This window comes from Anoplophora glabripennis, unplaced genomic scaffold (assembly GCF_000390285.2).
Source record: "Anoplophora glabripennis isolate ALB-LARVAE unplaced genomic scaffold, Agla_2.0 scaffold267, whole genome shotgun sequence".
Lineage (NCBI taxonomy): Eukaryota > Metazoa > Arthropoda > Insecta > Coleoptera > Cerambycidae > Anoplophora > Anoplophora glabripennis.
This window is the reverse complement of record NW_019416452.1, coordinates 340,854-357,096: the sequence shown is the minus strand read 5'-3', so window position 1 is coordinate 357,096 and position 16,243 is coordinate 340,854. Positions and strand designations below refer to the sequence as shown.

The 16,243-nt window shown below is 31.5% G+C and overlaps 1 protein-coding gene across 1 annotated transcript in view; it reads left to right on the top strand.

Moving 5' to 3' along the window:
* Positions 1-2,832: 2,832 nt before the first annotated feature.
* Positions 2,833-16,243, top strand: part of LOC108905467 — a 36,156-nt gene continuing 22,745 nt past the window's right edge. The window contains exon 1 of the mRNA XM_018708336.1: positions 2,833-3,133. Coding sequence (XP_018563852.1) covers positions 3,004-3,133 — 130 coding nt within the window. The 5' untranslated portion in view covers positions 2,833-3,003. The remainder of the gene's footprint in view (positions 3,134-16,243) is intronic.

Sequence of the window (16,243 nt, the reverse complement as noted above, 5' to 3'; positions counted from 1 at the left end):
CCCAAACTGTGGAAATTCTGAAAGAAAAGGTTTGACAAGTACTTGAAAATATTAATAGGAATACTATTCGTTGAATGACAAATAACATTTTACAAAATGTTTATTTCTCTATTACATAGTATTGTTGATGATATTGGATTGTTGTTGAAAAAATCTATTATTTGATTGCCTCGGTTATTATTATCTCTTTCATAGTTCTTAGCATGTCGCTTTTCAAAACTTTCAAACATTCTCGAATTTGTAAAAAATTTAGAAAAATACATTTCATTTGGTGGTTGTCTTTCGGGATAATTTCTAATATAACTGTTTCAAGCCACAGCTGCTTTTCTATTACTTTTAATAAGGTACTCCAAGATATATTTTTCTTCATTGGAATAATGCTAAGCGTAATTTTTTTACTCAACGCCATGACATTAATGATACGCTTTTAGAAAAATTTGGGACTATTCTATAACCGTTTCTGTTATTATGCGGTGTTGCCTGATTGATTAAAATATTGATTTCTGAGGTTATTTTTGAAATTTGTTCGTACTTATATGATATATTATATCATTGCAAATCCAAAAAATGCTCTATTTGCTCAGCTTAAAATTCAGTGGCGCCCATAAGAAAAATGAATGTTGATGATGGTTTCTCGCAACCGAAACGACCCAATGAAAACTTAAATATACAGCGAAATTCCTCGAAAAAACTTGCTGTGAAATAGTGTTTTTAGATTTAAAAAATTCCTCTAAATAAAAAAGTTACAGACGATTTTCGAAAACACCACATTTACTTCTTTTTTCAAAATAACACAAAAATCTGAAGAGATAGGACTGGCTTGCAAGCGCCATTAAGTTTGCAACAGAATTATCTAAAACATTCCCCATATAACCATTTTCCTATCTCTTATAATTTCGAGAGACCAATNGGTCTTATAATGGCATATAGAATTCTAATAAAGAATAAAACGCATTTCTTTCAGTGCAGCAAACCGCCATGATAGGTTGAACACCAATCAGAGCGAATTACGTCACATCTATGTAAATGTCTTTTTGTGTCATTTGTACTTCGACAATATCCCCACACCCAGTATTTATTTTCGTTTAAATATTCTATCAGTTGCTTAGTTTTGTGTTAACAAAAATATAATCAGGAAACGTTAGGTACTTGCAAAGTTTCTAAAAGAAGGAAATAAAATAAAGCTCAGCAACTGCGCGTTGATAAAATATCAAAAAGACTTTGTTTTTGGCATGTGTTAAGATATGCAGAGTGACGGCCTCACGAGCATTTGAATTTAGTCGGTGCAAAACCAATGATGCAACTCTGATCACGTTAATAATGGGAGGAAAAATCTCACGCATCGGCCATGAAACGCGATAGAATGTTGAAGGATGAAATGAGGAATACAGTAAGTACCAGTTTGGGGAAAAAAAATAAAAAATGTGGTATAATGCTTTGCAAAAACTATCCCACGATAGCAGNCGTGAATACGTCTTCTCTGTTGATTGTCCCTTTTTAAAATGCATTTTGATACAGCACCATATTCCATAAAAGTATTGTTTATTTTAAAAACTGTGCTATGCGTAATTATAGGTCTATCTGGATGTCTGTTGTTAAAAATTATACACACCTCTCTAGCCGTCCGATCATTTTCTCCAGAAAGGTGTAATATTTAAATTTTGTCATGTAAAGTCAAACTTTGAGCCATCGCAAAGAATTATGAAACTTATTTAACCATGCTCATAAAATATTACAATGTGCCACTACTTGTGAAGTTTGACATTTTTTGTCTAAACTTCTATTTTTCACAGCCTATCAAATTTTGTTCATATCATATTTAGGCAACGTTATTTTCTGGAATATCTCGTAATATTTTTTTCGGAAAATTCTTCACAAATAATTGGATTATGGTTGTAGAATCCAGTGGCTTTTTGAATAAAAAAAGTATAAATGTAATTATTTTTGTCTAAGAAGGTAATATTTGTAAGTTTTGGCATAATAACCACGAAATAATAATAATTTGACGAACTTGTTGTTTATTTTACGCATACTAGTTTTTATGATTCTTATTAATAATGATTAAACTAGTGTTTGTTATTTAATTTTGTTTCCCTATAAAAGAATAGGTTCACCGACAACGGCAAACACTGGTGATGCCGATATTGTCATAACTTTTTTAGGGGCAAACTTTTTTCGCAAAAATTGGTACAAATGCATTTGAGGGGTTCCTAAATTCAGTGGTGTAGTCAGATTTTCTATAAAAAAATCTCTAACAAAATTTTGCTATTTTTCACTTGAAAAAAAATTCGTAGTAGGCCTTGAAAATCAAAATTTCGTCTTCAAATTTTGCATCAAGATAGAGCTTTTGGAGATCTATCTTTAAAAAAAAACCCGGATCAAATAGGTCCATAAACAACTTTTGTACGCGAGTGTTTCCATTCTTAATGGGTCACCCTGTATATATGTTTACATGAACTTTTTTTTTAAAAGGACTTAGTACAAGATGTGAAAGTCCTGCTACAAAAAACGCGGACACCCTGTATACCATTGAAGACATACAAAAAGTTTTCATAATTTTATTCGTATGATAAATATTCTCATCTACATATAGGTATTGTATACAAATATACTTGCGACACAATAGGTATTTACAGTTATATTAGTATAGCGAAAATGTCTTGAATGTGGCGAACGGCGGTGACGCTTATTAACTTCCTTATCCACCTACGTGAAACAAATGATTGTTTCACCGCATGTTCACTCAAAACAATCGAGGTTTTCACAGCCTTCTAATACCGCGATTCGATTTTCAGTTTCCAGTTTCTACCTTGCATAGATATACAAGTCTGCGGATACAGTTAGTTCCAAGTCAGCGGAACATTGCAAACTGTGCGTGTGCCGAGCCACACATTAACCTAGACCGCCCGAGAGCTTGTTCCAAGATTCATGGTCAAATCGAATAAGTGTGTAGTACGTATATATAGTGCTTGGTGTAAACGAAAATTAATACGATAGTGAACAATGGATATTGTGAACGCTTGTAGGGCTGTTTTGGAGCCGCAGGGAATGTCCGAGAAAGATGTTAAAAAAATTGAAAGAAGCGCCTTTGATACTTTGAATGTTGAAGCAGTGAAGATGAAGAATGAGAAACGTAAGTTTGAATGCTTTTAAAAACACGTGGTGGGCATCATATACATTTTTTTATATGTTGGTGATAAAAGAGTAAAACTTCACAATAATTTTTATTAAACATAGTAAATACCAAATATTACAAAAAGGTTGTTGCATGAATTTAAGTTTGTTCTACGTTAAAGGAAATAAAAACATTTTTTTCTATATACATCTTTACATTAGGAAATTATTTAAATACTGATTGATTCGATGGAACTGTAGAAATTAGTAGAAAAAATAATGACCGTTTTTAATTATATAGGTACCTATTATAGTCGAGAAATTTCAATAACAGGCTTACGTACATAAAAAAATAGGTATGGCATCATTTTTTATTTGAGTTAGAATCAACAAAACAAATCTACATCATTAATACTCATTGTATATTATTACTTCGGATCAAATAAATTGGAGAATATTAAATTTTTCATGGAATTGATTTTGTGAAACAGGATTTTTTTTTAAATTACCTTGTTTAATTTTTTGATAATATAATTGCAGTTGACCTTGTCACTGAGCAATCTGTAAAGTACACTGGGGAGCACAGATTGTCACCTATAAGGATGTTAAGCAATTAAGTAATAATGAAACGGTGATACTTATACCCAATATTTATTTATAAAAATGTAAAAGTAAAGTAACACCTAGAATAAATGGGACACCCTATATAATAGAAAATAACTAAAATATGTAAAAATTAATATTATAGCTAGTTCCGTTTTGTTCGGAAATAAATAGTCAGCTACCTACGAGATAAAAACCAAAAGGCACTTTTTTATTGCGAATTAAACAGATACTAATATTAAATACCTAACCATTTTTGTATATTATCATTGGAATATCATTTTTTTTGTTCGGTATAACTTATTCATATCATAAATTTAGACTTAGAACATCTGGACATAACTTTTGAGAGATTTATCAAATAATATGGATTGTGTAAAGGGTAGTTTTAGAAAAAAAAATGCAGGTTTATATACAGAGTGTCCCACCGGGGACTGCATCGATTAATATCTAGGAAAATACGACACCAATTTGAGTGTGAAATTTGTGGGTCACCTTATTAAATATTCCCCTTATAGCATTGTAGATATTAAAATTAAAAAAAAAGACAAATATAAGGATCCGCGGAGAAGCTAATAACTCTTTTCAGGAGCGTAATATTAAGTGGATTTTTGGTACCTGCAAAGGGCAGAAGTAAAACTAAATTATGACCAACAAATTAAAACATTTAGTACTAGGTGTTTCATTTTTGCTGTTACATTTGATAACTTCAAATAGCTATAACTTTGTTAACTTAAATGGGACATCCTGTATTTTTTTACTCTGTCGTTTGCAGATTGAAATTTCCTTTCAAGCCATATAAGTATTGTTAGGGTTGCCGTTACTACTGTTAGAGATATTTGCAATTTTCTATTTTTTGGATAGTTTTTGTCATATCAAACCTGTTGTCAAATTGGCCATGACCAGAAACACTCCTTAAACAATTGAAATAACTTGACGTTTGCCAAGTTAGTTGTCAAATTTTTGTCTGAATAGTTTTTGCTGAATACATATTTAAATAAAAAATGCCTGGGGATCGTTTATATTATACTGATGAAGATTATTTTAATTTGTTTGTTATTTATGAAAAAAAGCAGCAAATTCTCCACATGTTCTTGAAACTACTTTGTCACATTTTCCATAAATAACAAACAAATTAAAATAATCGGAAATGCTGGAGAGTTCTAGATATTTTAGTTGTGTTAGCCCCAGGGACATTGCCATGTTGCCAAATTTTCAAATTTTTCGGAGCAGTACTTTAATAAATATCGATCGACGCAGTTCCCGGAGGGACACCCTGTATAAGACTGCTTTATTCAAATTTCAATTTCAACATCGTTCGTATGTGTTTTTATATATCACATATTTCAAACGATTTTTATAAATTAAAAACTTTGTTATTGATTATAAACTTTGAAATTTGCACAAGACGAGTTTCACTTTTAAGTGTTTCAACAGAATTTCAAGAAAATATTTAAAAAATGAAAGTTAATAATATTGGCGAAAATTTAAATTTTTCTGAAACAATAATACAACTAAAGCATTCGTTTTATATCAATGTGTATTTCAAAGTGCATTCTCATATATAATATACCTAACAAGAGTTACGTTTATCATTAATAGTCTATAGAAATAAATATTTATAAAAAACAGGGTAAAGAAAGTTGGGTATGAAATCAACCTACATTGTGTGCATTTACGATGGAAAATAATTTAGTAAAACTTATTGCTTGTATAATTTAGCGACGTGTTTATAGTCACCATATTTCTTTTGATATGTCTGTTGTCGAAGTGCCGAATATTAAAGAAAACATTTTATTGTTACTAACAAAAATAAAATTTTTACATGATTTATTAATTATTATTCTTTACTGATTATATATTTTTTTATTCAACACAGCGAAACTAATGAAAAATAATTTAATGAAAACATATTGCTTTTCTACGACAACGACGTGTTATTTTAAAGTCACCATGCTAATATGAATGAATTAACACATAGATATGTTACTAACTACATATAAATAAAACTAATTTATAAATAGACGAGCAAAATTGCAGTGCTAAGTCGCCTAGTTATCGAAATAAAAAAAAACTGGCGTAGAACCAAACCAGACTTGGTGCGATTTCTTAATCTCTTTAATTTCGAAAAAATAAAAAAAATATATTTTTATGAGAATATGTTTTTTAAGGTCTCCACCGTTATATCTCAAAAAATAATTGTATTATCGGAGTATTTTTTTTTTAATTTAAGCAGGCACAATAGCGCTTTTAACAGTACTAATGGATTTTATAAAATTCGCTTTTTCATTTCGCTAAAAATCATGAAAACTTGATATTTCAATTTTGTGTAATACATTTATCACCAATCGATAAACTTTTTTATTTATGATTTTTTTTATATACATGCAGCGAAGAAAATGAAGCCCAAACATTACATAAATTTTTAAAATAATTAGTTTTTTCCTAAAGCTTATAGTTTAGCAACAAGCGATTATTTCATAGCGCGCTATACTGATGCATGGGGCGTCCAACGTAATGTGTATTTTACATAGTGTACGGCTTGCGGGATTTGGAGTAGGTACGTGCCTAATAAGCAGTGTGTAATAATCATCAGAATATATTAAGTTTTTAAGACAATGGAGTTCATTATTTGTANAACTACCCAGCATGATAACATGCTAGACGATGTTCTTTTTCAACACAGAATATACTCGTTTTTTCAATTAGATGGAAGCCCTTCTCAGTACTCTTTGGTGGCACGAATCTGGCTGAATACAGAGTATCCACAGAGATGGGAGGATCGTGGAGGTCCAGTTGGGTGGCCTCCGCGATCGCCTGATCTGACACCTTTGGATTTTTTTTGTTTGGGGATTTATTAAGGATGCAGTTTACTCTACGCCTGTTAACTCGCAAGGGAACTTGTACGACGAATCCGCAACGCTGCTCTCAGAATAATTCCACATCATTTGAGAGACGTTAGGCGGTCTTTGATACGTCGCTGTAATTTGTGTGTAGAACGAAATGGTGGGCATTTCGAACAGCTCCTTTGATGTCTATTTATACAATAAGTTGTTTCTCCATACCGTGTTGTTTATTTTTTTTATTATCTTACAATAAACTGTGTGAAACAAAAAGTTTTATTTATGTCTAAACAAAGCCAGATAGGAAAAAAGTAAATAACAAAAAAGTTGTATTTTTGATAGCTAAATCTGAGAAAAATTTNATATTCTTATATTTATTCAAGGGCATAAACTATTAGTTATTATTTAAAAAATTAGTTTGTATGAAATTTTGACATATTTTAAAAATATACCAATATGACAAACACCATAGTTATAACAATTGCCATTAATAATTATTATTGATAAAAAATCATTTATTGTCACAATTTTTATATTTTGACAATTTAGGCCCTATATTAAAAACATTCTAATTCGTCATCTTCTTCGTCTACGTCGAAATATTTAATAAAATTATTACAAAGACGACATTTACACTTATTATAACATTTTAGACCTTTAACGCATCCGCATTTTCGATTATTACAATTTTTATTGGAACTATAAATGCTTAATGATTGCCGAACAAAATCAGGAATTGACTTATCATTGGAAAATATTGAAATTTATAAGTGGTGGTTATATTGCTGTTGTACCATACTTTAAGTTGATACATGCACCTGCTATAGTTAATTATAATATATTAGCTAAGAAATTTATTATTTAAATATATACATTTACCTTAAAAAGTGTTGGTAAAAAGCGCCGTCAATTGGAGGAAGCTCTCATGATGGTTTGTTTGTTGTTGTTGCTAATTTGATTCTTAGATCATTTCATTTCTGAATTTGTTTATATTTGGGTTTGTACAGTAAAAGAACCAATTTTGTAACGATTTCTAAACCTTTGTCATTAGACAGCATTGGCAATTCTAATAAGTTTTGAAGGACGACAATATTTTTTTTAAGAACGTCAAATGTAGATTTTTTCCTATTTTAAAAAAATCACTAGTAGTGTCACAACCGGTAAGACAATGAAGTGCCAAAAGACAAGACATTTCTTTGGGAAGGAATATATCTTCCTGAATATCACTACCACTTGATAATGAGTTGGACTTAACCTGGCGAATTTGTGGTCATATCGAGTACTGATTTCTTTTTTTGTGAGAAAATGTTTCATTTAGATATATATATCTAATATAATGGCTATAACATAATTTATAATATTTCGCATCAAACACGAATAAATCTTCATAGTCTCTTAATTTAGCTAGCATGTCGATGTCAGTTCTATCTTTCGCAGCATTTATAATTTTCTGATAAGTAGCCTTTTCAGTGCCTAAAAAGATTCCATATTATGCAGTAAAATATATAAACAATTTCCTAAAAAAATTATTATAGTAGGTTTAAAATCGATGTTCTTTTGAGTAGGTAACCTATACTATACTTTAGGCACCTAAACATTATTTAAAATTGTTTAATTGCTTTTTTGAACATATATCAAGCCTTTCTTCTTTTTAGTTCCACTATTATAGCAAACTAGCGGCCCGTCCCAGCTTCGCATGGGTGTACATTTATTTTAAACATTTTGGGATATTAAAAATATAGCCTATGTTACTCAGGGATAATGTAGCATTCTAATGGTGAAAGAATTATCGAAATCCGTCCAGTAGTTTTTGAGTTTATTCGTAACAAACATACATACAAAAATACAAATCTTTCCTCTTTATAATATTAGTATAGATATAGAAAAGGCACATTTCAAAAGTATGCAATTTTAACCGAGTTCCAGAATAATTTGAGAGACCGGCGGCACTTTCTGATTGCAAAATGCAGGTAAGAAGATCAATGTTTTGAAACCTAGCATATGATTTACGACAGTCTATATGGTATATTATTTTAATTTCGCCATTTAAAATATCGTTTTTTTTTGGTAGAATTTCTTTTGCGCGATTGTCTTGTCTTTTTTCAGCACTAGATATTAGTGACAACAAATCTTGAATTCTAGATCTCTGTACTACAGATTTGTCATCATCCCGCATAGTTTTCTTACAAATAATGCACTCCATTGTCTTAAAAACTTAATATATTCTGGTGATTATTACACACTGCTTATTAGGCACGTACCTACTCCAAATCCCGCAAGCCGTACACTATGTAGATTACACATTACGTTGGACGTCCCATGTATCAGTTTAGCGCGCTATGAAATAATCGTTTGTTGCCAAACTATAAGCTTTAGGAAAAAACTAATTATTTCAAAAACTTATGTAATGTTTGAGCTTCATTTTCTTCGCTGCATGTATATAAAAAAAATCATAAATAAAAAAGTTTATCGATTGGTGAAAATAGTATTACACAAAATTTAAATATCAAGTTTTCCTGATATTTAGCGAAATGAAAAGCGAGATTTATAAAATCCATTAGTACTGTTAAAAGCGCTATTGTGTCTGCTCTAATTTAAAGAAAAATTAGTCTGATGGTACAATTATTTTTTGAGATATAACGGTGGAGACCTTAAAAAACATATTCTCATAAAAATAGATTTTTTTTAGTTTTTCGAAATTAAAAAGATCCCGACCAACAAAAAATGTCGTAAAATACGATTTCATATGCCCAATCACATACTTAATAAAACCTACCATGTCTGACTTGGTTCTACGTCAAAAAAAAAACGACAAATAGACTCTTCAAATCGCTGCACTAAAACTATATAAATATGAACCCCATTTAAAGTTACACCCTGTATAATCTATCTGTTCCTGAGATTCGATAACTGAAAATCACACCATCGTGTATAATTATTGATAATTATATTAATAGCAATAACATATACGTCTACTTAAAGACATAATCCGTTGCATTTTAATAATTTATTTACTTTTCTTTGTATTATTAAATTTTTAATTAGTACGGTTATAAACCTTTTCTAGTAATCAAAATTGGAATTTGCTTTAGTGCAATTTTATGTTAGGATATAAAATTAGGTACTATTGTGTGTCGGATAATTACTTTCAGTCATTTTAATTAACTGTAAATTGAATGCAATAAACTTTGCTAAGAAAATTGCAAAATAAATAAACATTCACATATTTAAAACGAAATAGTTACTTTTGATAGTTTGAAATTAACAGTAAATAGAAATAATATCTTATTTCAACCAAAAAAAAAAATTAGGACAAAGTTTTTGTTGGCATTGTTTTGTTGCACAAATTGAGTAGGTATATATTATCTAATTAGAATTACCTTATAGTATTGAATTAGTGTAATTTCATTATTGTATTTATTGACCAAATAGTTAAATTAAGTTAATTTTTATAAACAATACAGATTTTTTTTTCATTTTGAGATGACAAAATAATTTAATACTGGAAAAGATTATAAAAAGGATTTATGATCATTTTTTGTTATTAGTTCTGGAATTCGGTCGATAGCCGCACGGTTTAAGGTGTCAGTACTTAAATCGACTATCTGCCCGGGTTTCGAATCCCGCGGCCGGTAGACCGTTGATTAGCTATGCTTGTACGGAGGATTGGCACCCTCTGTGTGTGTGTGTTTTATGGTAGGGTGGAAGGATGTTGGCTTGGGTCAATGTGAGAGATTGACACCGGTTGGAATTTGACCACCGCCCTAATTAATGAGGTTTTCCAGGTTTCCCTCATTCCTGCACTGAATGGTGGTTAGGGCCTACCAACATAAGTCGTTCCTGGGCGCAAATGCGGCCTGCTTAATAATAATATGCCGCCTCCTCTCCTGCACAAGTCTCCGACTTCTGGACTAATTCTCGTAGTTAGAATGAGGAGTAGAGATATTATTATTATTATTATTATTATTATTATTATTATTATTATTATTATTATTATTATTTTCTATGTTTTAAATTAACAATGTTAACATTGTTAATGTTTGTGAAATATACATATATTGCATTGTAGTGACAATTTGATAATATACGCCGTAAATTTTTTATACAAATTAATCTTCTAAGCGATAAAGATTACATTATATGGTTGAGGTCACTTGTTTAAGAGTGTGTTATTTGATAAGGGATTTTTTAAGTGTTTATAATGAAAACATTAGATAAAGATATAGTCAAAGTATGTAGTAATAAGATAGAATATTTATACAAGGTAGCACACTATATATGTTTTGAAAATTAATATATTAAAAAACAAATTAGTTTCAGAATACATGAACATTAGGGGATTTCTTTGTAAAAATATGGTAAATATCTCTTAAAATAAAAAGAATATCTAAAAAACTGTTGACTCAAAAGGTACCAAATACTAAGTACCTAATTTAAATACTTACCAAAAAGTTATTTTGTACGTAATAATATGTAGAATGAACTGTTTAAAAAAATTGCGATAAAAGGATTTCGTAAACAGATTTCTTAAAAGTATTTCGATATACTGTTTCAAGGTATACTCTATTGAGAATAATGTGACGTTATTATTTTTCATTTTTATTTAGTTGCTAAACAGATTGTTCCAAATTAGGAGATCATTTTTGTAGACAAAAAACATCGAAAACAATCACATAGACCAAAAACTTTATAACAGTGTGATGAGAATATTGATCATAATTTTTGAAAATACAAGGTATTTGCAAATTGGAGAGGGTTTTTTATTTGTAGGGAAAATGCTTTTAATAATCATTGTTGAAACTGCAAAACGGCGCTTAAAATTAATAACAATCAAAATCATTGAAACTTATTGATGACCTCTGGAGTCATCCTCGAATCACATACTACATAAAAAAAGGTGAACATTTGTGTCCATCGCGTACCGTCAATTTTTTATTCCGTTTTTTTTGTAGTAAATAAAACAATTACTTTAATTTTAACTAACCATCAGTTCGACATTAGTTTTCATTATGGAGACGTGTGTCTTTTATTGTGAAAATTATGTGAATAAATGTTTGCGTTTTTTTAAGAAATGACAGTGTATCTTTCATTTGTGTATAATAAGTGCGAATAGCATACTCAAATGACCCACGATTTATTTGCTCCTCAAATAGTGTCTCTAGCTTTGTAAACATATTATATAATTAGTGTTTCATTTAAATAATCGTATATTGGATGTACATATTTCTTTAGCAGCAAAAGGCAAGAATATTTTTAAAACGTGCAACCAGTGGCACTACAAATCCCATTTTTTTTTTCAAAAGTTTAACAATTTTCTTATTACATACTTAAGTGGAGGTATGGCATACAACCGTACATGAGAATATGTTATTTAAAACGCATTTCAACTTATTATTTCCTGTAGAAATATTGATATCAGTTTATCCTTGCATGTAAAATTTGAATGTTAAGTTTGTAACTTTACGCTCAAGGGAACGTATAAAATAATGCATAATGGTGCATAAAACAATACATTTTTTATATAAATGTCGAAAGTTTTCTATTGGCTAAACACATAACTATACATACCCATGTTTAATATAATTGTAGTATAAAGTCCATTGTATAGAAGGAAGTCAGACCTTGGTTTGCAGCGAAGTTAATCAGTTTTAGGTCTGCATGTGAAAAATACAAACAAGGCTGAATAATTTTTATTTACAAATTAACAGCAGTTTTTAAAGGACCGTAATTTTTTTTCACGTAAATGTGACTATTTGATTTATACGATTGTATTCGTTATCTTATACACACAAATATTATTTAAGTCTTGACTTTTTCGACTCCCGTTTCGAAGCCACTTTCAAGAGTTTAAAGTTAGCTAAATTTTAAATGAAATGGGTTGTAAAGGGATGATCGAACTATGTATCCGGAACCCTCAATCTTTCTATTTCTCGGATCGGGAATAATTTATTTTTACATAAATTTTTAAATGACGTTTGTAAGAGCTATGCTTCAATAAAAACTGTATTAATGAATATATTAATAACACATTGGCTTAATAAAAATGTTAAGTTGATATTTAATTAAGGGGCAAGCATTAATAAGGTTAAAAAATACTAATCGTATTGATCATTGTAAATATTATAAAGGCTGGCGTTTTATAGACACGAAATTACACTTTTTGTAAGACAACAAGTATATCCATCCAGGAAGTGATGAAGCGTAACACTAAACTACAGCAACTCCCTTTAATTTTTCGCATTGAAAAATCAAGGAGAATATGTAAACACCAGAAAATGTACCTCTCCTGTTTTGTCCAGCAAATTTGTAATAATACTCAACAGTTATGGTTAATGCATGTGTTAATAGTTTCCTAAAAGTATTTTGCGGGGTGTGATTATGTTTATAGTACCATACTAGATTTTCTGTATGTTTAATAGGTGTGCAAAATTCAAAAAATAAGATAAACATGCGAGTTTTCCCTTATTTTGAACTTGTATAACTGGCACAGTGAAGAGGTATTGTTTCTAATTTCCTTAGATTTTCTAAAATATTGGACAAAAATTGCGCATATAAACGCCCCACTTAATGAAACTAACAGCTATTAAACTGGAAACGGTAAGAATGCTGTGTAGCAGGAATAAAAAAACTTAATATACATAGTAAAAAGAAAACAACAGCGCTCCCGGATCATACTGCTGATTTTGCATTTAACTTTGCAAACATATTTTTTTTTTAAGTAAATATGACGTGAAAGAACTCAGGTGTCAGTTTATTTGAGGAGATGAAATATATGCAAATCTCCTTTCTATTAAATCAGTGCTTTAGGGTTGGATGGAATGGAGAAAAAAGAGGACTTTCAGGTGATGTAAAAGATATTTACGAAATTGAGGAAAATAATTTCTATGATTCAAAGCCCTTGCATGTATGTATGTCGGAGGGGTGGTGGAATTGTCTTCCACCACGGCACTTAGGCCTTATTAGGCCCCTTGTACACCCTCCTTCATTACTCGAGTACTTTTCTTCAAACCATCTTATTTACTACACGGATGGCTTGGTGGCAAAGTCTCGTACAGTTTATGTATGATAGCATGGTCTTGAGTTACAGAGATTTCTTGCTCTGCTTTCATTACAATTTATCGGGGACCACACGCGTGCGGCAAATGTTGGGCGACCCAGGTCTCTTGGTAGGCTACTACAGCCACGTCCCCGAGCCTGCCTTAGGTCACCCATCCAAATTCCGGCCCACGTCCGTGATGCTTGACGCGGCAGATCGAAATTCGCCGGCCAATACACCCGGCTAGGCGGTCCCCCGAAGCCCTTGCTTACTTACTTAGATGGTGATAGAACTTACTAAGATGGAAATTTAAGTTAAATACACATAGCATCGTTTACAATTGCGGTTTCTATTTGCTTTTTCCGTTTTTCTATAATGAGGACCAACCATCAGTTCTGGTCCAATTCAGTATAAGAATTTGTTTTATGCTAGGCGATATGATTGCTGCTCAAGCACTTGATTGAGTTCCTGCAGGTGCAAGGAGCCGATGTTCCTTACTTGTGTGCGAATTGTTTGTAGATTTATGTGTGTCATGAATTAGTACAAGGGCGGTATTTACTCTTTGATTTTTCCTTTTAAAATGGTTTTATTTCATTTGTCATAAGGAAAAAATATAGAGGCATATGTTTACATATTACTGAAAATTTGAAAAGCTTTAGAAGCAGGGTGTCATAAAAATGGTGTAATATGGTCATCATAAAAAAATACAGATGAAAATCTGAAGTTGAGAATGTCATGGTTATCTTTAGAAAACTGTAGTAATTATTTATTAATTAAAAATTAGTTAAGGTTTATTTCAGGATATACGAATATAAGTATTTCAGTCAACTAATCAGCCCTGGTTGAATGATTTCCTGGCTGGTTGCCACGTCGTCGATTTACAACTCTTGACGTTTCGAGAGACATATCGCTGTCTTCTTCAGAAGTTACTCTGAAACTGGAGTTCTACTAATCTTGTCACTATTTATATTTCATGTGGTCACTGATTCATGACGTTCCGGTGGGTGACCTCGTACGCGTTGTTGACGTTCCAGTGGGTTACTTTCACGGATGACTCTATTCCATATACCTGGCAGATCCACGCCACCGCCACTGTTGAAATTGTTCGGATTTTTGTAAATTTCTAATGCTTCTCTGTATAGTCGGGGCCAAAATCTTCTCTCTCTCACCACCATGTTGGCTTCACTCAGATCCACTGTGTCCGCCCTATGCTTTGCTACTACAGATTTTTCCAAGTTTTTATTTTTGAGGTGACTTTTGTGTTCTTTTAACCTCGTGTTGATGTGTCTCTCTGTATGTCCTATGTAGACCTTTTCGCAACAGCAAGGAATACTGTACACACCGGGGCCCTGGAGCTGGTCGTTGTTGCAGATCTTTGGAAACGCTGCCGCCACCTTCTTTACAGTGTTGAATACCGTGTTGATATTCCTCTTTTACAAAAGATGTTCGATTTTATCTGTACAACCTTTCACGTAAGGTAGATTGGTCGTCGCTAAGTACTCCCGTTTCTCCATGGGCGTATGTCGACGCTTTAGTACGAAAACATGCTATCTTAGATTTCGGTTGGAAAACATGCTATCTCAAATTAAGCTTGGAAAACATACTAACTCAGACCTTTAGGTAAAAACATGCTATCTCAGTGTGACTAGAAATTTAAGTTGGCACATCGAATGATTGAAACCGTGAATTTATAATAAACTTATAATATATTTTTTCCACGGTCGGGAGTAGAAATCAGTTTCTATGACATCAAAATTAAAACAGAAGTAGTCGATTATTCCCAAGGGAGTATAATGCTCCCAAGGGAGTTTACATTATGGAGAACGTTTTTCATGCAAAAAAAAGATAACATTGAAATTATTTATTAACATTTAAATTAAATGTTACATTTGTACAACTTTCAAAATTAATATTAGAAGGAATATTACTTTCGCTTACATTTACAGTTTTTGTGATTGCGCTAGTAGTGGTATCTACTAAAACCTTATTAGCAATTTCGGTCTTATTTTCAATGGAGTTCTCGACATAACCCTCAGCGACTGTCGTTGATTTCCAACCAGCATGACGCTTTATTGTCGTGATATCCACACCAGCATCTGCCAGTAATGTCGCTGAAGATCTTCGTAAGCAGTGACCAGTATAACATGCAGCATCAGGTAATTTTAAATACGAAGCTACTACACTCGGAATTTTTCCCATGGTATTCTTGCCAACTGGCTGCGAACTACATTTTCCTGCTTTGTAGTACAAAAAAAGGCGCTTATGCTTGACGTGGGGAGGACGAAGGGACAGGTATTTTCGAAACAATTCAAGCATATTTCCCACATCGGTAACCACAAAGGTTCGTGGAATCTTTGTCTTAGTGTTTGGAATTTTTACAATCAAGGAAGAGCCTACATCCTCAATATCATCTACAGTTAAATTGACTAGTTCATCAGTTCGACAAGCTCCGGCAATCCCCAGAATTAATCCAACCTATAAAAAATCAAAATACTTAATAATTGAAATACCTAACAACAAAAGTAATCTTACCTTAATCATTAAGAATTCTTTGTCATCTGCACTTGATAGAAAACGGTCGATTTCACCCTTTGTCAATATTTTCGATTTTTTCGCTTGATATCCGTCACCGGTTCTTTTCAAAAAT